This window comes from Oncorhynchus tshawytscha, linkage group LG24, assembly GCF_018296145.1.
Source record: "Oncorhynchus tshawytscha isolate Ot180627B linkage group LG24, Otsh_v2.0, whole genome shotgun sequence".
Taxonomy (NCBI): Eukaryota; Metazoa; Chordata; class Actinopteri; order Salmoniformes; family Salmonidae; genus Oncorhynchus; species Oncorhynchus tshawytscha.
The window spans coordinates 26,651,245-26,678,833 of NC_056452.1; the positions used below are offsets into that span (position 1 = coordinate 26,651,245).

At 43.9% G+C, this 27,589-nt stretch overlaps 1 protein-coding gene across 1 annotated transcript in view; it reads right to left on the minus strand.

The window, feature by feature from the left end:
- Window positions 1-22,592, minus strand: part of LOC112223364 (heparan sulfate glucosamine 3-O-sulfotransferase 6-like) — a 38,472-nt gene extending 15,880 nt beyond the window's left edge. The window contains exon 1 of the mRNA XM_024386357.2: window positions 21,774-22,592. Within this exon, the coding sequence (XP_024242125.1) occupies window positions 21,774-22,255 (482 nt within the window). The 5' untranslated portion in view covers window positions 22,256-22,592. The remainder of the gene's footprint in view (window positions 1-21,773) is intronic.
- Between the last annotated feature and the right edge of the window lie 4,997 nt (window positions 22,593-27,589).

Here is a 27,589-nt window from a genome sequence, read left to right on the forward strand (position 1 = left end):
CAATTATCATCACCAGTGTAACATCAACGTAAAACTATCAGTGCTAAAGGACCCTTGACGTAGAGTATACAGCAAATATTTGAGAACCGTTACAGTGGCGAGCGATGGGTACAACCCTGCTTCCATTAGGCTGCTCTCATAGAGGACCATTAGGTGAGAATGGAACAGAACTCCATCACCTTAGCATTACGATACCTTAACATTATCACAGAGCATATCCCTCTGTATTCTCTCTATTGTTGTCATAGAGACCCGGTTCCCCATGTCTATTGTGTTGCAGTAATCGTGGCATCCATTTTGTAGATGCTCTGGATGAAAAGAGAGATTTAGCATGTTTACAACCTCTCACTTGTTTTTGTCTTTGAAGAGCAATCTTTAATCATCCCTCTCTCCATCTCTCTGTTGAGCTCCATACCCCCCCCCCACTCCTAGGCCACGGGGACAAGCCCAAGCAGCCATAGGTATTGATCCTGGAGGAGTGGGGGTAAAGTGTGTGGGAGTTGGGGGAACGATGAGCCTGGGTCTCAGCTGGGCCGAGGGTAGCAGGTGGGGTTCGGGGAAGCCTCTGGAGTCCCATCACCCCCATGCTGTGTGTGTGTGTGTGTGTGTGTGTGTGTGTGTGTGTGTGTGTGTGTGTGTGTGTGTGTGTGTGTGTGTGTGTGTGTGTGTGTGTGTGTGTGTGTGTGTGTGTGTGTGTGTGTGTGTGTGTGTGTGTGTGTGTGTGTGTGTGTGAACAGATGTGGGATGGTGGAGTAAAACTACATAAAGACATTTTTAATGTGACAGAATAAACTGGCATCAACTACCAAATCTGTTTAGTCTGTATATAGTACATTAAGAACCAATGTGTCAATGACAAAACATTGAAATTGTTCTCTTGATACCAACACAGTGTGTGCATTCGTATGTGTGAGTGAATGAGTGAATGAGTGTGTGTGTGTGTGTCTGTGTGTGTGTGTGTCGGACTGAGCGCCCACTCATCCATTTCACTGCACTGGGGACCATTAAGGCTCCAATCCATTGTAGAGTTGCCCTGTCCACTTCCAGCAGACATCCATCATAGCTGGGCCCAGACCGCCCTGCCTCCCCTCTTCAACCCCCCAGAGAGAGCCTTAATGAGGGCTAGATCACCCCGGTCGTCTAGGCCTTATGGAGATCAGATCACACTGTACAGTACTGGGATGGGATGGCTGGATGGGCCACACCTGATTTAATATAGATATATACATGTGTTGGAGCACAAACACACACACACACAAACACACACACACAGTAATCAAGAGACACTTATGTTTTCCCCCTTTATGACACTATTTCTATGTCATAACAGAATTCAGACTCCCCTACTCTTAGCCCAGGTTTCACTCTCCCATTCCAAAACCCTGCGTTCAAAGAATCCACTAGATTCCCTTTCCTGTCAGACGTGATCTCACCTAGCACACCACTTCTGAAGATCACATGTTTTGGCAGCCATTCTTCAGCCATTTGCACGGCAATTATATTCCTGTGTAAAAACACAGGCGCACATGTGCAACGTCAAGCCCAGGGAATCCATTGGTATAAATTGATACGCTGCTTTTAACGAGTTAATCTGAATTGCAAATGAACCACAGCCACGTGAGAACATCTGCCTCTGTGAAAGACCACTGAATTGGAATCCGTCATCGGGGATCTTCTCCGGATGTGAACAGAACTACTCTAAACCTCTGAATGGCTGCCATGTTGAATTATTAGTGAACAACAAATTGATTGCAACACTGTCATCTATACTTGTGATACTGACCACAGGATTTGTAAAGACAGATTCGTATACAGTAAGAGAAACACAATTCCTATGTCAAAAGACAAATACGGCAACATATTTGATGACTGGTTCAGAAAAGTAGACAAAACTATACAATCCATTATCTCCAGTGGTACCTCTGAACAAAAAAATATATTTAAACGCAACATGTAAAGTGTTGGTCCCATATTTCATGAGCTAAAATAAAAGATCCCAGAAATGTTCCATACGCACGAAAAAAGCTTATTTCTCTCCAATTTTGTGCACAAATTTGTTTACATCCCTGTTCGTGAGCATTTCACCTTTGTCAAGATACTCCATCCACCTGACAGGTGTGGCGTATCAAGAAGCTGATTAAACAGCATGATCATTACACAGGTGCACCTTGTGCTGGGGACAATAAAAGGCCACTCTAAAATGTGAAGTTTTGTCACACAACACGATGCCACAGATGCCTCATGTTTTGAGGGAGCGTGCAATTGGCATGCTGACTGCAGGAATGTCCACCAGAGCTGTTGCCAGGGAATTGAATGTTCATTTCTCTAACATGATCTGCCTCCAATGTTGTTTTACTGAATTTGGCAGTACGTCCAACCGCCCTCACATTCGCAGACCATGTGTAACCACGCCAGCCCAGGACCTCCACATCTGGCTTCTTCACAAGCGGGATCAGCCACCCGGACAGCTGATGAAACTGTGAGTTTGCACAATTGAAGGATTTCTGCACAGACTGTCAGAAACCATCTCAGGGAAGCTCATCTGTATGCTCGTCCTCCCCAGGGTCTTGATCTGACTGTAGTTCGGTGTCGTAACCAACTTCAGTGGGCAAATGCTCACCTTCGATGGCCACTGGCGCTGGAGAAGTGTGCTCTTGACGGATGAATCCCGGTTTCAACTGTAGTGTGTGCAAGTGGACGAGCAATTTTTCTGATATCAACGTTGTGAACAGAGTGCCCCATGGTTGTGGTGGGGTTATGGTACGGGCAGGTATAAGCTACGGTAAACGTTGTCAACAGAGTGCCCCATGGTGGTGGTGGGGTTATGGTACAGGCAGGCATAAGGTAAGGTAAACGTTGTCAACAGAGTGCCCCATGGTGGTGGTGGGGTTATGGTACAGGCAGGCATAAGCTACGGACAACAAACACAATTGCATTTTATCAATAGCAATTTGAATGCACAGATACCATAGATAGAACAATGAGAGATATTTCACCGGATGTATAGATATGAAGCATCCGCTTGGTGTTTCCACTCACTACCAAATATGGTAGTGAGAGGAAGCCCAGTGGCCGGCAGTGGGAGAAGATGGAACCAGACGGATTTTGGCCGACATTCTGCAAATTTTCTCATCGATGAAACATTTGATCTCAGTACAGTTTTCTGTTCCCAAAGCTAGAATATGTTACGAACAGAGTGTACTACATTTTGAAGTCTTTACACTTTGCCAAAGTTTTTTAAAAGTGTGTTATTTAGAAGGAGTGCAAAGGCGAACTGAGTTATTAAACACGCGCACCTCACAGAGTAGACGTTCCCTAACGGAAATATGCAAATTAATGCTAGAACACACCAATAGGATCTCGCCAGCTCATGCTTGGCTCTGCCCACGTCCTTGCTTGTTCTGCTCATTATGACAAATGTGTTCCCATTTGACACGACAGGCTGTGGTCTATCTTGGTTAAGTTATAACAGACATTTGAAGATACCGTGATGAGATCCTGAGGCCCATTGTCATGCCATTCATCTGCCTCATGTTTTAGCAGGATAACGCACGGCCCCATGTCACAAGGATCTGTACACAATTCCTGGAAGGTGAAAATGTCCCAGTTCTTCCACTTGTCTGCATACTCACCAGACATGTCACCCATTGAGCATGTTTGGAATGCTCTGGATTGACGTGTATGACAGTGTGTTCCAGTTCCTGCCAATATCCAGCAACTTTACACAGCCATTGAAGAGGAGTGGGACAACATTCCACAGGCCACAATCAACAGCCTGATCAACTCTATGCGAAGGAGATGTGTCAGGCTGCATGAGGCAAATGGTGGTCACACCAGATACTGACTGGTTTTCTGATCCATGCTCCTATATTTCTTAAAAAGGTATCTGTGACAGACAGATGCATGTATGTATTCCCAGTCATTTCTGTTCAGTGATTACAGTGGATTCAGAAAGTGTTCAGACCCCTTGACTTTTTCCACATCTTGATAGGTTACAGCCTTATTCTAAAATGGATTAAAAACATCACTCTACACACAATACCCCATAATGACAAAGCGAAAAACAGGTTTAAAGATTTGTTTGCAGATTTATTTTAAAAAATGCTTTGTCATTATGGGATATTGTGTGTAGATTGAGGAGGGGAAGAACAATTTAATAAATTTTAGAATAAGTGTCACGACTTCCACCGAAGTGTTCGGCGGTCGGCGTCACCGGGTCTTCTAGCCATCATCGATCCACTTTTCATTTTCCATTTGTTTTGTCTTGTTTTCCTACACACCTGGTTTCCATTTCCCTCATTAAGTTTTGTGTATTTAACCCTCTGTTCCCCCCCATGTCCTTGCGTGGAATTGTTTGTTTGTAAGTGCTTGTGTACTATGTTACTGGTGCGCGTCGGGTTTTGTACCCATGTAGGTTATTTTTTTTATTGCCGTTGGTTTTGAAATGAAACTGCTCCGGCTATTACCTATTTCTGCTCTCCTGCGTCTGACTTCACTGCCACCAGTTCCGCAACCCCTTACAATAAGGCTGTAACGTAACAAAATGTGGAACAAGTCAAAGGGTCTGAATACTTTCAGAATGCACTGTATATTTACTGTATTTACATTGTGGTCATTTAGCATCAATACATGTCACTGCAGCAGGACAGAATGTTACCCTATGACCTCACAGGAACACAGACAGGCAGCACTGAACAACCAGCCAGGCTCCAAACAGACAGGCAGCACTGAACAACCAGCCAGTCTCCACACAGACAGGCAGCACTGAACAACCAGCCAGTCTCCACACAGACAGGCAGCACTGAACAACCAGCCAGTCTCCACACAGACAGGCAGCACTGAACAACCAGTCAGTCTCCAGCACTGGGGGTATAGAGTAGACCTCCCATGATATTCCCCTGGGGTGAGGGAAAGGTCAAAGGGTCAGTGGAGATATGTGTGGTTGTGGTAACACTAAGTTTACCCTTTAACCTCTAATCTCTGCTTTTCATCTGCACAGTCACACCAACCTATCCTCAATATTCTTTATTTCTTATTAAAGTAACGCATGGCTGCCCGTTTTACGGGCTCCTAAACAACTGTGCTATTTTGTTAGTTTTTCGCATTGTTTGTGACTAATTTTGTACATAATGTTGCTGCTACAGTCTCTTATGACCGAAACGAGCTTCTGGACATCAGAACAGAGATTACTCACCTTGAACTGAACAAAGATTTTTTCTTCAATGAGTGCAATGCAAAGGATTTACTGCTTTGTCAAGACAAGGCCCAAATCCCCATCATCAGCGTGAATAAAAGACGAAGGAAAAGATGGGAGGAGGGCGGGGTGCCTTGTTAGAATTTGCAGATGAGTAGGTAAATCACCACTTCACTCCATATTATTGGCTAACGTGCATTGGAAAACAAACTGGACGATTTACGATTAAGGCTATCCTACTGTAAAACTGTAATATCTTATGTTTCCCTGAAACGTGGCTGAACAACGACACAGGTAATATAGAGCTGGCTGGCTTCTCTGTGCATTGGCAGGACAGAGCAGCTACATCTTGTATGACGAGGGGCGGGGTTGTGTATCTATTTGTCAATAACTCATGGTGCGCGATGTCTAATATTAAAGAAATCTCGAGGTATTGCTCACCTGAGGTAGTTACCTCATGATAAACTGTAGACCACACTATCTACCAAGAGAGTTCACACCTATATTTTTCATAGCTGTCTATTTACCACTACAAACCGATGGTGGCACTAAGACTGCGCTCAACGAGCTGTATAAGGCCATAAGCAAACAAGAAAATGCTCATCCAGAAGCAGCGCTCCTAGTGGCCCGGGTGACTTTAATGCAGGCAAATTTACATCTGTTTTAGTTCATTTGTACCAGCATATCACATGTGCAACCAGAGGGAAAATAACTCTAGACCACCTTTACTCCACACACAGAGAAGCATTTAAAGCTCTCCCTCACCCCCCATTTGGCAAATCTGACCATAATTCAATACTCCTGATTCCTACTTACAAGACAAAACTAAAGCAGGAAGTACCAGTGACTCGATCAATACGGAAGTGGTCAGATGACACGGATGCTACGCTATAGGACTGTTTAGCTAGCACAGAGTTGAATAGGTTCTGGGATTCATCCAATGGCATTGAGGAGTATACCACCTCAGTCACTGGCTTCATCAATAAGTGCATCGACGACGACGTCCCAACAGTGACTGTATGTACATTTCCCAACCAGATGCCGGAAACCCTAGACCCACTCCAATTCGAATACTGCCCTGAAAGATCCACAGATGATCCGATCTCAATTGCACTACACACTGCCCTTTCTCACCTGGACAAAAGGAACACCTATGTGAGAAAGTTGTTCATTGACTTCAGCTCAGTGTTCAACACCATAGTGCCCACGAAGCTCATCACTAAGCTAAGGAACCTGGGAGTAAACACCTCCCTCTGCAACTGGTTCCTGGACCTCCTGACGGGCCGCCCCCAGGTGGATCTGGTGGTGGATCTGCCACGCTGATCCTCAACACGGTGGCCCCTCAGGGGTGCGTGCTCAGTCCCCTCCCGTACTCCCTGTTCCCTCACGACTGCACGGCCAGGCACAATTTCAACACCATCATTAGGTTTGCTGACAACACAACAGTGGTAGGCCTGATCACCGACAAAGATGAGACAGCCTATAGGGAGGAGGTCAGAGACCTGGCAGTGTAGTGCCAGGACAACAAACTCTCTCTCAATGTGAGCAAGACAAAGGAGCTAATCGTGGACTACAGAAAAAGGAGGGCCGAACAGGCCCCCATTAACATTGATGGGGTTGAAGTGGAGGGGGCCGAGAGTTTCAAGTTCCTTGTTGTCCACATCACCAATTAACTATCATGGTCCAAACACACCAAGACAGTTGTGAAGAGGCCATGACAACACCTTTTCCCCCTCAGGAGACTGAAAAGATTATTGTTATGTAATTTTCTTGTGTTCACTTGAGATTCTTTTTTTTCACTTTAGTTTATTTAGTAAATATTTTCTTAACTATTTCTTGAACTGCATTGTTGAGTAAGGGCTTGTAAATAAGCATTTCAAGGAAAGGTCAATACCTGTTGTATTCGGCGCATGTGACACATAACATTTGATTTAATTGAATCATCATCCTCTACAGAGCAAACAAAAAACTATACATACTTCAGCCTAAACATCAGCGCCACAGGGAACTTCCACAAAGCTGTGAACGAGCTGAGACAAGGCAAGAGGGGCCTTCTATGCCATAAAAAGGAACATAAAATTCGACATACCAATTAGGATCTGGCAAAAAATACTTTAATCAGTTATAGAACCCATTGCCAAGAATTCACAAAATAGAACAAACATCAAATTGAGACTCTGCATGCAGAATTCTGCAAAAATATCCTCAGTGTACAACGTAGAACACCAAATAATGCATGCAGAGCAGAATTAGGCCGATACCCGCTAATTATACAAATCCAGAAAAGAGCTGTTAAATTCTACAACCACCTAAAGGAAGCGATTCCCAAACCTTCCATAACAAAGCCATCACCTACAGAGAGATGAACCTGGAGAAGAGTCCCCTAAGCAAGCTGGTCCTGGGGCTCTGTTCACAAACACTAACAGACCCCACAGAGCCTGAGGACAGCAACACAATTAGACCCAACCAAATCATGACAAAACAAAATGATAATTACTCGACACATTGGAAAGAATTAACAAAAAAACAGAGCGAACTAGAATGCTATTTGGCTCTAAACAGAGAGTACACAGTGGCAGAATACCTGACCACTGTGACTGACCAAAACTTAAGGAAAGCTTTGTCTATGTACAGACTCCGTGAGCATAGCCTTGCTATTGAGAAAGGCCTCACATTAAGCCACGGTCAGTAAAACTAGTAATCTGAGACAGTGTCAGGATAAAACCTCAGCCCAGTCCTCTTCCAGAGACTAGCTCTTCACTGCCTGGTTGAGGGTGGTTCCTCTCAGGCTAGAGACTAGCTCTTCCCTGCCTGGTTGAGGGTGGTTCCTCTCAGGCTAGAGATTTGAATTGTCCTTAAATCAGATAGGGCCTCCTGAGGGCCTCTGAGTGGCCCAGAGATCTAAGGCACTGCATCACTACAGATCCGGGTTCGATCAAGGGCTGTGTCGCAGCTGGCCAAGACGGGGAGACACATGAGACGGTGCACAATTGGCCCAGAGTCGTCCGGGTTAGGGGAGGGTTTGGCCAGCCGGGATGTCCTTGTCCCATCGTGCTCTAGCGACTCCTTGTGGCGGCCGGGTGCGTGCATGCTGTCTTCAGGTCGCCATCTGTACGGTGTTTCCTCTGACACATTGGTGCGGCTGGCTAACCAGGTTAAGCGAGCAGTGTGACAAGAAGCTTGGCGGGTCGTGTTTCGGAGAACACAGTTGCAACAATGGGACAAGACTGTAACTACCAATTCGGGGGAGAAATAAAAATAAGCAGATTAAAAATAATAATTTTCTTTCTATCCAGTAAATGCCTATTTAAGAGATAAATATATATATATATATGTTTTGTGCACCCTGCTCTTATCAACTGTACTTGCAATGTCTTTTTGCAGTACCGCAGTACCATAGAGCACACTGTAGCCAATGATAGATATGATGATATAATGATATATGGTTAATTATGTGGTGTAATTGGGAGCTCATCATTATCTGTGAGCGTAAACTGACCTGGTGTCAGGGGTCAACCTGCCAGGCCTGGCAGCGATGTCAAGTGGCCTGACACTCTCAGAGCCCCATCTGGTCCTGGGGATGGGACAATCTGTTGTCACTCTGGGACGTCACTGATACACACACACACAATGGAGACGTGGTGTGTGTGTGTGTGTGTGTGTGTGTGTGTGTGTGTGTGTGTGTGTGTGTGTGTGTGTGTGTGTGTGTGTGTGTGTGTGTGTGTGTGAGGAAGAGAGAAAAAGAGGTGTGTGTGCGTCCATGCGTGTTTGTGACCAATATCATGTTGGTAAAACACAGAAAACCCACCTCTAACAATCAATCTCACCTACTGACCCTGTAACCATTAAATCACACTGTGAGAGGTTACAGAATACCAATACTGCATCACCAGTGGTAGATAAGTACAAACATTGTTGTACTTTAGTAAAAGTAAAGATATCTTCATAGAAAATGACTCGAGTAAAAGTGAAAGTCACCCAGTAAAATACTACTTGAGTAAAAGTCTAAAAGTATTTGGTTTTAAATATACTTTAGTACAGTGGTGGAAAAAGTAGTAATTTGTCGTACTTCAGTAAAAACAGAGGTAAATGCTCCACACCACATTCCTTATATTAATGCAAGCCAGACGGCACACAGTTTTTTTTTTTTTTTTTTTTTTTTTACAATCGCTAGGATCCATTTCTCAATACTTAGGTCACTTTTTCAAAACTCTTCACACAGTGAGGACAACAGCAGTCTATGTGGGCTAAACTGTGGATCGTGTTTCATTGCTTTGGCTCAAAACGCATTCAATGACTACATCTTTCAAATGTCAAGAATTCTTTTCTCACTCAGACACAAAACTCTATGTACCTACAGGCCAATTTGCACATGTTTACATACTCTTTTCAAAACTGTTAAACATAAGTTCAAAACCTAACATAACACACAATTGAAAAAGACAGCAATTTGCTACATTTCTACAGTAATACCGTTTTAAAATATATTCCAAATGTAAAAAATTAAATATTATCAAAACAATTAGACCAACCACATCTGACTCCCATTGTAGCTGAACACGTACTCAGGTGTTCGTCTTTCAATATCATTGCCATCTATACAAAAGGGGACATCTTAGGAATAATGTTGTACTGTAATGTAAACATGGACCCAGCCAGAGATAGAGAAGTGGCTGACAGAGGAAGAAGAGTGGCTGACAGAGGAAGAAGAGTGGCTGACAGAGGTAGAGGAGTACGTATGCGTGGTGGAAGAAGACTGAGAGGAAGATCAAGAGCTGTCGTCTCAGATGAGACTAGGGCTACTATAAGTGATCATGTAATAGATCATGATCCAACAATGAGAGAGGCTGGTCTGAGAGTGCAGACAAATCTGCAACACTCAACAGTGGCATCTATTCTGAGAAATTTCCGGCAAAACAACAGGTAAGATGTGCATTCTGTAAGGGCATCTGACTGAACTGCACATTACAGAAGTAAATTGAGCAAATCCGCCGAACCCACTTGTGTGTAATTGTTTTTGTATTTCTGCCTGGGACCCAACGGTTACCTCCCACAGGCAGGAGGTAGGATTTTCACTGCTGTGCAGGAAACTGCAATCGTTGATATTGTCATCAGAAACAATGGCATAAAACTCACAGAGATTCGGGACAGAGTGTCGGTAGACAACATTACATTTGTAAATATTCACAATGTAAGCATAACAACTATTTCTAGAGTCCTGAAACATCATCAAGTCAGGATGAAGCAGGTGTCCCCTTGGAGAGGAACTCTGAACGAGTTAAGCAACTCAGGAATCATTATGTCCAGGTAAGATGACTATAAAATACAGAACTGATTTTGAACAAAACCAAACAGGGCAAACGCACACAATGGCATGTTTTTAGGTATAATGCAAACTTCCGTAAAAGCCTAACTCTTATGTTGCCTTGTGGATTTATTTAGAGAGTCATGGAGATTGAAGCCAGGCAATCACCCCACATATTCATCTTTGTGGATGAGGCTGGTTTCAACTTGGCCAGAACATGACGGCGAGGAAGGAATGTGATTGGGGAAAAGAGCCACAGTGGATGTCCCGGGCCAGAGGAGTGGATGTCCCGGGCCAGAGGGGTGGATGTCCCGGGCCAGAGGGGGGCCAACATCACAATGTGTGCTGCAATGATGAATTTCGGTTACACAAACCGCTAATTGGGCCGTACAACACCGAGCGTCTCATTTCATTCCTGGATGACCTCTATAGAAGGGTTGGGCCATACAACACCGAGCGTCTCATTTCATCCCTGGATGACCTCTATAGAAGGGTTGGGCCATACAACACCGAGCGTCTCATTTCATCCCTGGATGACCTCTATGGAAGGGTTGGGCCGTACAACACCGAGCGTCTCATTACATTCCTGGATGACCTCTATGGAAGGGTTGTGCCGTACAACATAGAGCGTCTCATTACATTCCTGGATGACCTCTATGGAAGGGTTGTGCCGTACAACATAGAGCGTCTCATTACATTCCTGTATGACCTCTATGGAAGGGTTGGGCCGTACAACATAGAGCGTCTCATTACATTCCTGGATGACCTCTATGGAAGGGTTGTGCCGTACAACATAGAGCGTCTCATTACATTCCTGGATGACCTCTATGGAAGGGTTGGGCCATACAACACAGAGCGTCTCATTTCATTCCTGGATGACCTCTATGGAAGGGTTGGGCCATACAACACCGAGCGTCTCATTTCATTCCTGGATGACCTCTATGGAAAGGTTGGGCCATACAACACCGAGCGTCTCATTTCATTCCTGGATGACCTCTATGGAAGGGTTGGGCCATACAACACCGAGCGTCTCATTTCATTCCTGGATGACCTCTATGGAAGGGTTGGGCCATACAACACCGAGCGTCTCATTTCATCCCTGGATGACCTCTATGGAAGGGTTGGGTCAGGTGAGGAAAGGGTTGCAGTGAGGCGAAATCAGCCAACGTTTGTAATTGTATGGGACAATGTGGCATTTCCTCACTCCCATACAGTCACAGAGTGGTTTACAGCCCATCCCAGGATGATGTCCCTTTTCCTCCCACCTTACCCTCCATTCCTCAACCTCATAGAGGAATTATTTTCCTCATTGAGGTGGAAGGTTTATGACCACCATCCACATGATCAAATGTCCCTCCTGGACGCAAGGAATGCTGGATGCCTGGACATATCTGCAGAAGATTGCCAGGGATGGACCATGCATGCCAAAAGATTCTTTCCTAGGTGTATTGCCCAAGATGACATAAGATGTGATGTGGATGAGAACCTGTGGCCAAATGCATAAGACAGGGTTGACTAGCATTGAAGTGAGTAAGACATTTAAACGTGTTAACCCTCGCAAGGCTGCAGGCCCAGACGGCATCCCCAGCCGCGCCCTCAGAGCATGCGCAGACCAGCTGGCCGGTGTGTTTACGGACATATTCAATCAATCCCTATACCAGTCTGCTGTTCCCACATGCTTCAAGAGGGCCACCATTGTTCCTGTTCCCAAGAAAGCTAAGGTAACTGAGCTAAACGACTACCGCCCGTAGCACTCACATCCGTCATCATGAAGTGCTTTGAGAGACTAGTCAAGGACCATATCACCTCCACCCTACCTGACACCCTTGACCCACTCCAATTTGCTTACCGCCCAAATAGGTCCACAGACGATGCAATCTCAACCACACTGCACACTGCCCTAACCCATCTGGACAAGAGGAATACCTATGTGAGAATGCTGTTCATCGACTACAGCTCGGCATTCAACACCATAGTACCCTCCAAGCTCGTCATCAAGCTCGAGACCCTGGGTCTCGACCCCGCCCTGTGCAACTGGGTACTGGACTTCCTGACGGGCCGCCCCCAGGTGGTGAGGGTAGGCAACAACATCTCCTCCCCGCTGATCCTCAACACTGGGGCCCCACAAGGGTGCGTTCTGAGCCCTCTCCTGTACTCCCTGTTCACCCACGACTGCGTGGCCATGCACGCCTCCAACTCAATCATCAAGTTTGCGGACGACACAACAGTGGTGGGCTTGATCACCAACAACAACGAGACGGCCTACAGGGAGGAGGTGAGGGCCCTCGGAGTGTGGTGTCAGGAAAATAACCTCACACTCAACGTCAACAAAACTAAGGAGATGATTGTGGACTTCAGGAAACAGCAGAGGGAACACCCCCATCCACATCGATGGAACAGTAGTGGAGAGGGTAGCAAGTTTTAAGTTCCTCGGCATACACATCACAGACAAACTGAATTGGTCCACTCACACAGACAGCATCGTGAGGAAGGCGCAGCAGCGCCTCTTCAACCTCAGGAGGCTGAAGAAATTCGGCTTGTCACCAAAAGCACTCACAAACTTCTACAGATGCACAATCGAGAGTATCCTGGCGGGCTGTATCACCGCCTGGTATGGCAACTGCACCGCCCTCAACCGTAAGGCTCTCCAGAGGGTAGTGAGGTCTGCACAACGCATCACCGGGGGCAAACTACCTGCCCTCCAGGACACCTACACCACCCGATGCTACAGGAAGGCCATAAAGATCATCAAGGACACCAACCACCCGAGCCACTGCCTGTTCACCCCGCTGCCATCCAGAAGGCGAGGTCAGTACAGGTGCATCAAAGCTGGGACCGAGAGACTGAAAAACAGCTTCTATCTCAAGGCCATCAGACTGTTAAACAGCCACCACTAACATTGAGTGGCTACTGCCAACACACTGTCAATGACACTGACTCTACTCCAGCCACTTTAATCATGGGAATTGATGGGAAATGATGTAAATATATCACTAGCCACTTTAAACAATGCTACCTTATATAATGTTACTTACCCTACATTGTTCATCTCATATGCATACGTTGATACTGTACTCTATATCATCGACTGCATCCTTATGTAATACATGTATCACTAGCCACTTTAACTATGCCACTTGGTTTACATACTTATCTCATATGTATATACTGTACTCGATATCATCTACTGTATCTTGCCTATGCTGCTCTGTACCATCACTCATTCATATATCCTTATGTACATATTCTTTATCCCCTTACACTGTGTATGACAGTAGTTTTTTGGGGAATTGTTAGTTAGATTACTTGCTCGTTATTACTGCATTGTCGGAACTAGAAGCACAAGCATTTCGCTACACTCGCATTAACATCTGCTAACCATGTGTATGTGACAAATAAAATTTGATTTGATTTTGATTTGATTTGCTACTGTATCTGTATCGGTAGATGGCTTTTTACAAATTATTGTATTTTGGAATCACTCTATGCCATGACATAAAACCTATCGAAGCATATTGCATCATGTCTGATTCATTCCTGTAAGATAAACTGCAGTGAATTCTAAACAGTAGAGAGGTGTCATTCTTGTTTTGTAAAGAAATGTTACAAAATTAAACATGGTGTAATGCTACCTGTTAGTGTTTTTTTAGGTCATTGTTTTATGAGTGACAAAGTGTGCTTGTTGGGTGACAGCCTTTGCTAGTGTTCTGGAAGAATGAGTTGATTTGAGACATGTATGAAGTGTTTTGGTAGTTTTAGTGCATTTTGGATGTGAAATGGACTGTTGTGCCAGGCTGAAAGTTGGATTAGGAGAACTGTGTGAAGAGTTTTGAGAAAGTGACCTAAGTATTGAGAAATGGGTCCTAGCGATTGTAAAAAATAAAAAAAATGTAAAAAAATGTAATGGACAGACGGGCACACTCCAACACCCAGACATAATTTAAGAACTCAATATTTGGTTTTGACCTTTATTTAACTAGGCAAGTCAGTTAAGAACAAATTCTTATTTTCAATGATGGCCTAGGAACAGTGGGTTAACTACCTGTTCAGGGGCAAAGTCCACAACCAGTCAGTCCACCTCTCTAACCACTAGGCTACCCTGCCGCCCCTGCTACCCTGTATTTAATGAGTCTGCCAAATCAGAGGCAGTAGGGATGACAATGCACTGATAGGTGTGTGAATTGGACCATAATTCTGCCTGAGCATTCAAAATGTAACGAATACTTCTGGGTGTCAACGAAAATGTATGTAGTAAAAAGTACACTATTTTCTATAGGAATGTAGAGGAGTCAAACTAAAAGTTGTCAAAAATAGAAATAGTAAAGTACAGATACCCCCGTAAACTACTTAAGTAGTACTTTTACTTAAGTACTTTACACCAATGTGCATCACTGCATCCTGAACCAACCGTTCAGTTCCATGCGACCTCTCTAACCTAGATGATGAGATTTTAATCCAATGTTTAATCTGTTATGTAGTTAGAGTTTATGTTACATGCACACACTATAACCCTGTGTTGAATGTAAATGATGTGTGTGTGTGTGTGTGTGTGTGTGTGTGTGTGTGTGTGTGTGTGTGTGTGTGTGTGTGTGTGTGTGTGTGTGTGTGTGTGAGACTCTAGGATCAGTAGGAGCTGACTATGGTAACATCTGGCCTCAGCTGGAGAGATGATTGCTCTGTGATAACTCATCCTGACCCTCCCTGCGAATAAACACACACACACACACAAGAATAGACATACACACAAACATAGACACACACACACCCACATACACACATTCCGATTAGCATGGCCAGCTGGCAGTGTCTCCCTCTGCCTGTCACCTAGACCAGCTTGCAGTGGGTATGTTTGAATACGCCAACAACAACAAACATTATTCCCGAGATCTTTCCATGTTGCAGGCTGCACAGTGGCTGCAGAGTGGTTGTACAGTGGTTGTACAGTGGTTGTACAATGGTTGTACAGTGGCTGCAGAGTGGTTGTACAGTGGTTGTACAATGGTTGTACAATGGTTGTACAGTGGCTACAGGGTGGTTGTACAGTGGTTGTACAATGGTTGTACAATGGTTGTACAGTGGCTGCAGGGTGGTTGTACAGTGGTTGTACAATGGTTGTACAATGGTTGTAAAGTGGTTGTACAATGTCTTCAGAGAGTATTTATTACCCTTGACTTATTCCACATTTTGTTGTGTTACAGCAATACCCCAAAATGACAAAGGGAAAATATGTTTTTAAGAAATGTTTGCAAACGTATTGAAAATTAAATACAGAAATATCTAATTTACATAAGTAGTCACACCCCTAAATCAATACTTTGTAAAAGCACCTTTTGACAGTGATTACGGCTGTGTGTCTCTAAGAGCTGTCCACACCTGGATTGTGCAACATTTGACTATTATTATTTTCTAAATTCTTAAAGCTCTGTCAAATTGGTTGTTGATCACTGCTAAGGCAACCGTTTTCAGCATACCCATAAGATGATGCTGGCACCCCTATGCTTGAAAATATGAAGAGTTGTATACAGTAATGTGTTGTGTTGGATTTGCCCCAAACAAAACACAGGACAAAAATGAATTACTTTGCCACATTTTTTGCAGTATTACATTACTGCCTTGTTGCAATGTTGTTGATCCATCCTCAAGTTTTCTCCTATCACAGTCATTCAACTCTGTAACTGTTTTAATGGCACCATTGGTCTTATGTTGAAATCCCTGAGTGGTTTCCTTCCTCTCCGACAACTGAGTTAGGAAGGACGCCTTTATCTATGTAATGACTGGGTGTATTGATACACCATCCAAAGTGTAATTAAAAACTTCACCGTGCTCAAAGGGATATTCAATGTCTGCTTTTTTATTTCTACCTATCAACCAATATGTGTCCTTTCTTGCAAGGCATTGGAAAACCTCCCTGGTCTTTGTGGTTGAATCTGTGTTTAAAATTCACTGCTCGACTGAAGGACCTTACAATTATCTGTATGTCTGGGGTACAGAGATGAGGTACTCATTCAGAAATCTTGTTAAAGACTATTATTGCACACAGAGTGAGTCCATGCATTTGATTTGATTCATTAGGATCCCCATTAGCCAACTCCAATAGTGACAGCTAGTCCGACACATAACCAAAAAGACATTACAGACAAAAGACTTCACAATTTACATGTAGTGTGTGCGCATCTATCAGTTACACATATATGTCAGTATATACACGCAACAAGTCAATCACATGGGGGAGAGGGGTTGCTTTCGATATATAACAGTATATCGGTTACTTCCGATATATAACATGGAAGGGAGGTCCATGCACTCATGGCTCTGTATAACACTGTATGTTTTCTTGAATTTGTTCTGGACCTGGAGACTGTGAAAAGACCCCTGGTGGCATGTCTGGTGGGGGAAGTGTGTGTTTCAGTGCTGTGTGTAAGTTGACTATGCAAACTATTTGGAATTTCCAACACATTCATTTCTTCTAAAAACAAGAAGTGACGCAGTCAGTCTTTCCTTAACTCTTAGCCAAAAGAGACTGGCATACATAGTATTAATATTAGCCCTCTGATTACAATGATGAGCAACACGTGCCGCTCTGTTCTGGGCCAGCTGCAGCTTACCTAGGCCTTTCTTTGCAGCGATTGACCAAATGACTGGACAATAACGAAGACAAGATTAAAACTCATCAAACTAGAGCCAAGGACATCCCGGCCGGCCAAACCCTCCCCTAACCTGGACGATGCTGGGCCAACTGTGCACCGCCTCATGGGTCTCCCGGTCGCGGCCGGCGACAACACAGCGCGGGATCGAACCTGGACCTGTATTGACACCGCCTTAGACTGCTGAGCCACTCGGGAGGCTTGAGGTCTAGAACTTAGGGAATGATTTGTACTAAATGCAATGCTCTTAGTTTTAAAGATGTTCAGGACCAGTTTATTACAAGCCAAAGATTCCAAAACAAACTGCAACTCTTTGTTAAGGGTTTCAGAGACTTCATTAGCTGTGGTTGCTGATGTGTATATGATTGTATCATCAGCATACATGCATACACATGCTTTGTTTAATGTCAGTGGCAGGTCAATGGTAAAAATAGAAAATAGTAGAGGGCCTAGAGAGCTGCCCTGCGGTACACCACACTTTACATGTTTGACATTAGAGGCTTCCATTAAAGAAAACAGTCTGAGTTATATTAGATGAATAGCTCTGAATCCACGATATGGCAGAGGTTGAAAGGCCATAACACATAGGTTTTTGCAACAACAGGTTATGGTCAGTAATATCAAAGGTCACACAGAAATCTAACAGTACCGCTCCCACAATCTTCTTATTATAAATTTCTTTCAATTTGTGTCAGTGCAGCACATGTTGAGCGCCCTTCTCTATAAGCATGTTGAAAGTCTGTTGTTACTTTGTTTACAGATAAATAGCATTGTATTTGGTCAAACACAATTTTTTCCAACAGTTTGCTAAGAGCTGGCAGGAAGCTGAAAGGTCTGCTGTTAGAACCAGTCAATGCCACTTAACTATTCTTGGGTAGCGGAATTACTTTGGCTTCCCTCCAGGCCTGAGAACAAAGACTATCCTCTAGGCTCGGATTAAAGATATGACATATAGGAGTGGCTATAGAGTCACCTACCATTCTCAGTAGCTTTCCATCTAAGTTGTCAACGCCAGGAAGTTTGTCATTTCTGACCGATAACAATATTTGAGTACGATGGCTCACTGCTCGCTGTTGACATTCCCTGCCTAAATCGTCCCACTTTGCCAATGAAGTGTGATAAATAAGCCATCTGATTCGATGAAAGTTGTATTTGTCTTTCTGACCATAATTGTATTTAAAACATTGTTTTTTCCCCATCATTATTTATAAATCAAATCAAATTTTATTTGTCACATACACATGGTTAGCAGATGTTAATGCGAGTGTAGCGAAATGCTTGTGCTTCTTGTTCCGACAATGCAGTAATAACCAACGAGTAAAGGGATAAAGAATATGTACATAAAGATATATGAATGAGTGATGGTACAGAGCGGCATAGGCAAGATGCAGTAGATGGTATCGAGTACAGTATATACATATGAGATGAGTATGTAAACAAAGTGGCATAGTTTAAAGTGGCTAGTGATACATGTCTTACATAAAGATGCAGTAGATGATATAGAGTACAGTATATACGTAGACATATGAGATGAATAATGTAGGGTATGTAAACATATCATTGATCTTGGCTTCATAATACAGTTTCTTCTTCTTTTTGTTGAGTTTAGTCTCATAATTTCTCAATTTGCAGTAAATCAGCCAGTCAGATGTGCAGCCAGACTTATTAGCCACTCCTTTTGCCCCATCTCTTTCAACCATACAGTTGTTCAATGCCTCATCAATCCATGGAGCCTTAACAGTTCTAACAGGTGAATGTTTATCAATAAGTGGAAGAAGCAATTTCATAAATGCATCAAGTGCAGTGTCTGGATCACATCAGACCAACAAATATTTTTTACATCATCCACATAAGAGTCACAGCAAAATATTTTGTATTATACACTATTATACACCATTTTAGGCCCAGCTTTTGGAACTTTGGCTTTCCTGGATATAGTCACTAAACTGTGATCACTGCATCCAATGGGTATGGATAAAGCTTTAGAACAGATTTCTATGGTATTAGTAAAACTGTGATCGATGAATGTGGATGATCTTGTTCCTGTAGTGTTTGTAAACACCCTCGTAGGTAGATTACAGGCATTGGCTACAGTGAGAAGCTTCCTCTTGATTGGACAGCTTGATGAAAACCCGTCAATATTCAGGTCCTCAAAAAAGTAGACCTCTCTGTTCACATCCCATACACTATCAAGCATTTCACAAATATTATTTAGATACTGACTGTTAGCACTTGGTGGCCTATAGCAACACCCCAAAAGAAAATGCTTTAGATGTGCCAAGTGAACCTGCAACCACAACACTTCAATAACACTTGACATAAGATCTTCTCTAAGCATTACAGGGATGTGTCTCTGAATATATACAGCAACACCTCCCCCATAAACATTCCTGTCTCTTCTATAGATGTTATATCCTTGTATTGCTACTGCTGTATTATCAAATTAATTATCTTAGTAAGTCTCAGAAATTGCTACTTCATTAATATTATCTGATGTTAGCAAATTATTGATTTCAAAAACCTTATTTCTAAGGCTACATATATTAATATTGGCTATTTTCAAGCCTTTCCTGGGAAGCCTCAGAGATAGAAATAATATGGAAAAGAGAAAACAAAGCAAGAGAAAACAATATCCATTCAGCAGTCCATTAATCAGTTGGTGTATGTACGTGTGTGTGTGTGCTAAGGGGTTGAAGCTAAGAACCCATTAGCTTGGCTCCCTCATCCTTCTAGGCTTTTGGGAGGGAGGGTGGAGCCTTCTGGCAGCTTTAGTGTCACGCCTGCTCCCGCTCTCCCTCACTGGTGCTTGAGGACGCCAGACTGCCTATCATTACGCACACCTGTCCCCTTCGTTACGCGCACCTGCACCTTCGTTACGCGCACCTGCACCTCATTGGACCCACCTGTACTCCATCATTATTTGATTGCCTTATCTGTCTGTTTCCTCTGTTGCATCCCTGTGTCAACATTGATGTCGTTATTTTGTCCCCTGTCCAGACGCTGGTTCTGTCCTGTTTCATGTCCGTTGTCTATTAAATGTTCTCCATGTACCTGTTTCCTGTCTCCAGCGTCGATCCTCACACTTAGGATAGTCCTCGTTGAGGAAGATATATACGTTCCTCTCAAGTTCTTGGCTCTTTCCAGAGCAGCTACCTTGTCCTTGAACGTCAGGAACTTGACCACTATTGGCCTGGGCCTGTCACCTGTGCTGGTGGTGGGTTTTTCAGTCCTGTGGGTGTGCTCCACCTCAATTTTTCCTTTGGTACATCATCAGTTTCTCCAAGATAATGTCCCTCACTTTGTTCTCAGACTCCATCCTGGTCTCATGTGGAAATTCTGCAATTCCGTCCACAACAAAGTTGTCACGTCTTGATTGTTCCTCAAGATAATCTGATTTCTCTGTCATTGTTATCATAGAGTCACACACAGAACTGATGTCCTCTCTCAATGATTTACAGATTGCTGCCATCTTGCCGTTCTCCTGTTTCAACTCGTCGAGCTGACCCTGGGAGAACTGCAAACTGTTCTTCAGGTCCTGGACCTCTCTGGTCAGGTCGTCCATTCTTTTATCAATTGACTCCACAAGTATTTGGACAAAACACTTGAAGCTATTTTCTTGTTGTTGTAACAACTGCTTGTGGAACTATTTTTGTTCATTTAAAAGATTGTTCACCTTCACTGTCCTCAACGGTACTCCCGCCAGCTTTGGTCTTTGTCATGGTAGCAACATAGGTTATGCTGTTACTCCTCATAGTTCCAGACAGGGCAGGTCACAGGGAAGATTGAAAACAACAACAACAAACAGCAGAGATCTAGACAGCCACAAGCCCTGGACAATCTGCAGTTCCAGCCACAATAGGCAGCTAGTTAGCAGCTAGGCTAGCTGCCACGCCAAACAGCTCCTCAGACCTGGCCTTGGTCGGCAGAATCACTTGACAGATAGTAGTGGGTCCAGCAACTGATGCCAACAGACAATAGACTTTCAAAACTTTCCAAAACAACAAACCGAGCTCTCCCTCATTCCGCTTTAAACAGGAAGTGATGCAACTTATTATGTGACTTAAGCACATTTTTACTCCTGAACTGATTTAGGCTTAGGGTTGAACACTTATTGACTCAAAAAACATAATAAACATAATTCCACTTTGACATTATGTGGTATTATGTTTAGGCCATCGACAAAACATCTAAATGTAATAATAAATGTAAGAGGCGTGAATACTTTCTGAAGGCACTGTATATGCAAATCGTTGTGTAAAAATGAAAGCCAGACCAATTCTACCACGCATGCACAGCAATAAACCATAACCTTCTGATTTACAAGTGCAGGTGCATGTCTATGGAGTTAAATGTACTGAAATGCACTCAACCAAAATTCATTGGACATCAACTCCCATTCTATAAAAAAACAGACACGTCCATACGATATGTGGTTTCCATTAGATAGCACAGCCACAAAGTCTATATTAGCAATAATTAAGAATTGATTAAAACTTACATTTTCGTTTTGGTCTTAATTTATGGTTAAGGTTAGGATTAAACACATTTTTTTTTAAGAAACTGAATTATATAAATGGGCGGGGTTCATGACTTTGTGGCTGTGGTAACTAGTGACAACCATGATATGTACCTGTACCAGTCCAAACCTCGTGCGTAATGCCGGTCAAAGAAGTGCGGTTCAGAGCCCAGCGCGCGGATGTCCGGGTGCAGCCTGAGAAACTCCAAAAGAGCCCTCGTGCCACCCTTCTTTACCCCTATAATGAGGGCTTGGGGTAACCGCCGTGTCGCCATCAAATCTTTAACCGAGTTATTCGTCTCCAAAACCGGAGTTATTGTGCTCCTCTCCCCGGCTACTGGGTATCCATCTTCATTCTGTACCATTACAACGTCCTTATACAACGTCCCGTTTCTGTCATGATACCATCCTGATAAAAGAAACTCACTGGCGGGTCTTTGAGAGATGGAGTTTTCCCTTATGTCCGACTCGCAGCATCCCGCGAGGAAGTAGAAAAGAGAGACACAGATTATTCCCAGAGAGAGCATGATTAGAAGTTTTTGGAGAACCCTCCTGATGTCCCTGTCCGTTGGGTTGCTGTGGTGAAAAGCTGCCATGCCTTCCCTCAGAGTCCCATCCGAGGAGGACCATTCTACTACAAGCTCAGCTCACTTAACTTCCTTCACCTCTGTGAAGACACGAAGGCTTTCTGAGCAGCTCAGAGAAAATAAAGGCTCCATAGTGACGCTACGTGGATTCCACAAAATTGCCAACAAAGTCGCCGGTTTGCCCGCGTCCCATCTGTCCCTTTCGCGGTTCATTCTGCGCGTCAAGGGATCAATTCCTGTGTTATGTCCAAATATCCACCCACTTAGTCGATTCCACCGGCATGTAGTATAGTCTAAGGCTTTTAATATCCGCGGCGCATGGCTGGAGTGATCCTTCTCCCTGGGATTACCCGCCGTCTCCCTCCATGGGTCTCCAGAGACTGCGCGTCATGGGGTCTCTCTCTCTCTCTCTCTCTCTAGCGTCAATCATTCAGGAAAGTGTGCGCTGCACTCCGCATTTAACCGTCTTTGATTGTTTAATTCCAACGGATTTTATTGGAAAACGGAGATGAATACGATGCGCGTGCACGCGGAGGAGAGGAGAGAGCGGTTATGCTGCGCGTACCCGACAGATCATGACCCTTTTGAATGTAATAAGTCATCATTTATCCACTGATTGTTTTTGTTGGCATTTTGAGTTTTATGTAGACCTGTTCTCCAGTTTATTCACAACCAGTTGTGCAATACATGTCATAGCCTACACAGTTAACTTGGTTGTCACTTTAGAGAGCCATTTCATGATTTCAACTTGCAGCAAACTATACACTGTAAACCCCAAGGCATTTTTAACTAAAATACTTCTAGTAAATTGAACTCAAAGTCCAGGAAAATTCACTATTACTTATTAAAATGTTTATGTGGTACTGACTCAGAACTAAATGAGAACTCAAAGCAACTCAATGTTTTAAAGTTATAACAAATTATATATATTTGTATATATATATATCTGTGTTTTTGCATGTACATTGAGAAAATTAATTTCCAAAATAGAGAGTTCCCAGTTGTCTTGAAAGCACCATAAAACTCATGGTACCCTTCACCAGCTCATATCTTTGTGAAGCTGGATTCAGTGCTTTTGTCTGCATTAAAACCAAATATGGATCCAGGTTGGATGTGACAGCAGAGAGGAGGTGCTCACTGTCGACCACGCCCCCTGACTTTGAGAAGCCACGCCCCCTGACTTTGAGAAGCTCTGATGCGACATGCATCAAACACACCCATCTCATTAGTGGTGGTGAGATAAGATACATTATGTCAGACTCATTTGAATTTGACTGTAATCCACATTAAAAATCGACCACCAAAGCCCCAAATAAAAAAGTTAACATGGCTGTTAATTACATCATTTTTTTTCACATGGTTGTGGTCACGAGAACTTTACAGATATTAAAATGGGGTCGTGGGCCAAAAAAGTTTGGGAACCCCTGGCTCACACCCGTTCCTAACCCTGGCAGTCATTATGAATGCAAGTTGCAGGTGAATAGAATTTCCAACTGTTGTATATCCTGGCTGGATTCCAATAGGAACAACACATCACTTTGCAAGCCTGCATAATGGGGACTTGCAGGTAAATTTGCAATATTCTGGTAAATCTAGGTTAGAAGATTCCTGGAATTCCTTCAAACAGGATTAGTTGAAAATCTGTGAATTTTTGGAAAGTTACTGGAGTTTTGCAACCCTACTTGCAGGCCTGATGTGGTCCATAAACCAGGAGTTTCAGGCCAATGTATAAGGGTAAAACTAGGCCTCAAAATATGGCCTTAGATTAGAGCGTTTGATATATGAGATATTTAAGGTATTGTCATAAAGAGTTTAATTATAATGTTAACATTCGACCTAGGAACTCACTAATGAATTTAACAACCATGTCTCTGTCACAAACAAATACAGTCACGAGTGGTGACTCTACCATTCACTGGAAAAGGCAAGGCACACTTGTAACTTATGTTGGAGGCGTGGCTTAGTAGGGGCGTTACTCATATCTGGACCACCCTACAGCAGGGATATCAAACTCATTCCACGGAAGGCCGAGTTGTTGCGGGTTGTTGTTTTTTTCCTTCAAATTAAGACCTAGACAACCAGATGAGGGAAGTTCTTTACTAATTAGTGACCTTAATTACTCAATCAAGTACAAGGGAGGAGCAAAAACCCGCAGACACTCGGCCCTCCGTGGAATGAGTTTGACAGGGTCACAGTGACTATATCGGTTTGATTGATGACAACAACATAACTTTAAGTAACTACTCAAATATAGTAAGTGCAACAGATTTAATTTTTTAAAACAAATGTACCTAATGATATAGTAGCACATTGGGGTTTACGGTGTACATATTTTATTCACAAAAACACACAAAACCTCATTAGTTTGCAAAATGGGATATAGGGCCAAATTGACAGAGTCTATCACATCCTGATGGTGGTAAGTCCCTTTATAAGCGAGGACAAGGCTGAGAACATCATGGGTTTATTGGTTAGTTTTAGTCGAGTTGCTGTGACTGGCATTGGCCAAAGCCTTCTGATTCTGTCCTGGCATGGACACTCCCAAGTCCTATCGACCAAATCTCCAATCTCATGAGAAAGAATAAAGGTTCAATATATAAACCTTAGATAAATCAGACAACAAGGAAACAGGAGTGTACCGGTAAATTAACATAGATATTCTCTCACATCACATTTTAACAACAAAAAAAACATTTTTACATTTAACTACGCAAGTCAGTTAAGAACCAATTCTAATTTACAATGACGGCCTAGGAACAGTGGGTCAACTGCCTTGTTCAGGGGCAGAACGACAAATTTTTACAGCTTGTCAGCTCAGGAATTAGATCTAGCAACCTTTAGGTTACTGGCCCAACACTCTAACCACTAGGCTACCTGCCGTCCCTACACTCTAACCACTAGACTACCTGCCTTCCCTACACTCTAACCACTAGGCTACCTGTAATCCCTACACTCTAACCACTAGGCTACCTGTAATCCCTACACTCTAACCACTAGGCTACCTGCCGTCCCTACACTCTAACCACTAGGCTACCTGTAATCCCTACACTCTAACCACTAGGCTACCTGCCGTCCCTACACTCTAACCACTAGGTTACCTGCCGCCCCTACACTCTATCCACTAGGCTACCTGCCGTCCCTACACTCTAACCACTAGGCAACCTGTAATCCCTACACTCTAACCACTGGGCTACCTGCCGTCCCTACACTCTAACCACTAGGCTACCTGCCGTCCCTACACTCTAACCACTAGACTGCCTGCCGTCCCTACACTCTAACCACTAGGCTACCTGCCGTCCCTACACTCTAACCACTAGGCTACCTGCCGTCCCTACACTCTAACCACTAGGTTACCGGCCCTACACTCTATCCACTAGGCTACACTCTAACCACTAGGCTACCTGCCGTCCCTACACTCTAACCACTAGGTTACCTGCCGTCCCTACACTCTAACCACTAGGCTACCTGCCGTCCCTACACTCTAACCACTAGGTTACCTGTAATCCCTACACTCTAACCACTGGGCTACCTGCCGTCCCTACACTCTAACCACTAGGCTACCTGCCGCCCCTACACTCTAACCACTAGGCTACCTGCCGTCCCTACACTCTAACCACTAGGTTACCTGCCGTCCCTACACCACTCTAACCACTAACCACTGGGCTACCTGCCGTCCCTACACTCTAACCACTAGGCTACCTGCCGTCCCTACACTCTAACCACTAGGCTTACCTGCCGTCCCTACACTAACCACTAGGTTACCTGCCGTCCCTACACTCTAACCACTAGGTTACCTGCCGTCCCTACACTCTAACCACTAGGTTACCTGCCGCCCCCTACACTCTAACCACTAGGCTACCTGCCGTCCCTACACTCTAACCACTAGGTTACCTGCCGTCCCTACACTCTAACCACTAGGCTACCTGCCGTCCCTACACTCTAACCACTAGGTTACCTGCCGTCCCTACACTCTAACCACTAGGTTACCTGCCGTCCCTACACTCTAACCACTAGGCTACCTGCCGTCCCTACACTCTAACCACTAGGCTACCTGCCGCCCCTACACTCTAACCACTAGGCTACCTGCCGTCCCTACACTCTAACCACTAGGTTACCTGCCGTCCCTACACTCTAACCACTAGGCTACCTGCCGTCCCTACACTCTAACCTCTAGGCTACCTGCCGCCCCTACACTCTAACCACTAGGTTACCTGCCGTCCCTACACTCTAACCACTAGGCTGCCTGCCGTCCCTACACTCTAACCACTAGGTTACCTGCCGTCCCTACACTCTAAACACTAGGCTACCTGCCGTCCCTACACTCTAACCACTAGGCTACCTGCCGTCCCTACACTCTAACCACTAGGCTACCTGCCGTCCCTTCACCCTACACTCTAACCATTAGGCTACCTGCCGTCCCTACACTCTAACCACTAGGCTACCTGCCGTCCCTACACTCTAACCACTAGTCTACCTGCCGTCCCTACACTCTAACCACTAGTCTACCTGCCGTCCCTACACTCTAACCACTAGTCTACCTGCCGCCCCTACACTCTAACCACTAGTCTACCTGCCGTCCCTACACTCTAACCACTAGTCTACCTGCCGCCCCATGACGACAACAAGGTTGTGCGTTTTTATTGAAAGAACAGAAATCACAGTGCAGAGTCACAAATCAAAAGCTTATTGTGATATAACAATACATGTTGATATGAAGCCATTTGTGTGTTCTTTTATATCCTGTTTAAGCAGGTCTCTGTAACAGTGCTGATGTTACAGGAGGTTAGGGAGCTACGTGCGGGCCATTAAGTTTTATTGTTGTAAAATAAAGGCAGCTGGACTGAAGGTACAGTTAAGAGCTCATTGGAGAGTCGTTAGGGTTGTAACACACTCATACACACACACACACACACACACACACACACACACACACACACACACACACACTTTATGTTACACATGGTTTATCCCAGTCATCAGACCACAGCAGATGTGATCTAAGTCATTAGGTTGTACTTTGTCTTGGACTGTAAAAGTGCAAAACCAATAACCGATGCAATATTCATTGTTATATATTAAAAGATTTGTGCAGGATAAAATTGCTTGATTTGCATCTCTTTTGCAAGACAACAACACAGATAAGCAAACATTAATGCAAAAAATAGATCAAATATTATGATCGGGGGAGTCTTTGATGACTTATTCCATTAAATATTATGATCGGGGGAGTCTTTGATGACTTATTCCATACCTGGATCATTGAGGGTTAACGATGAAATTTGATTAGATCACAGAGTGACAAAAGTAAGCCTGTCAAAATCCCATTTCCTGTCTTACTAAAGC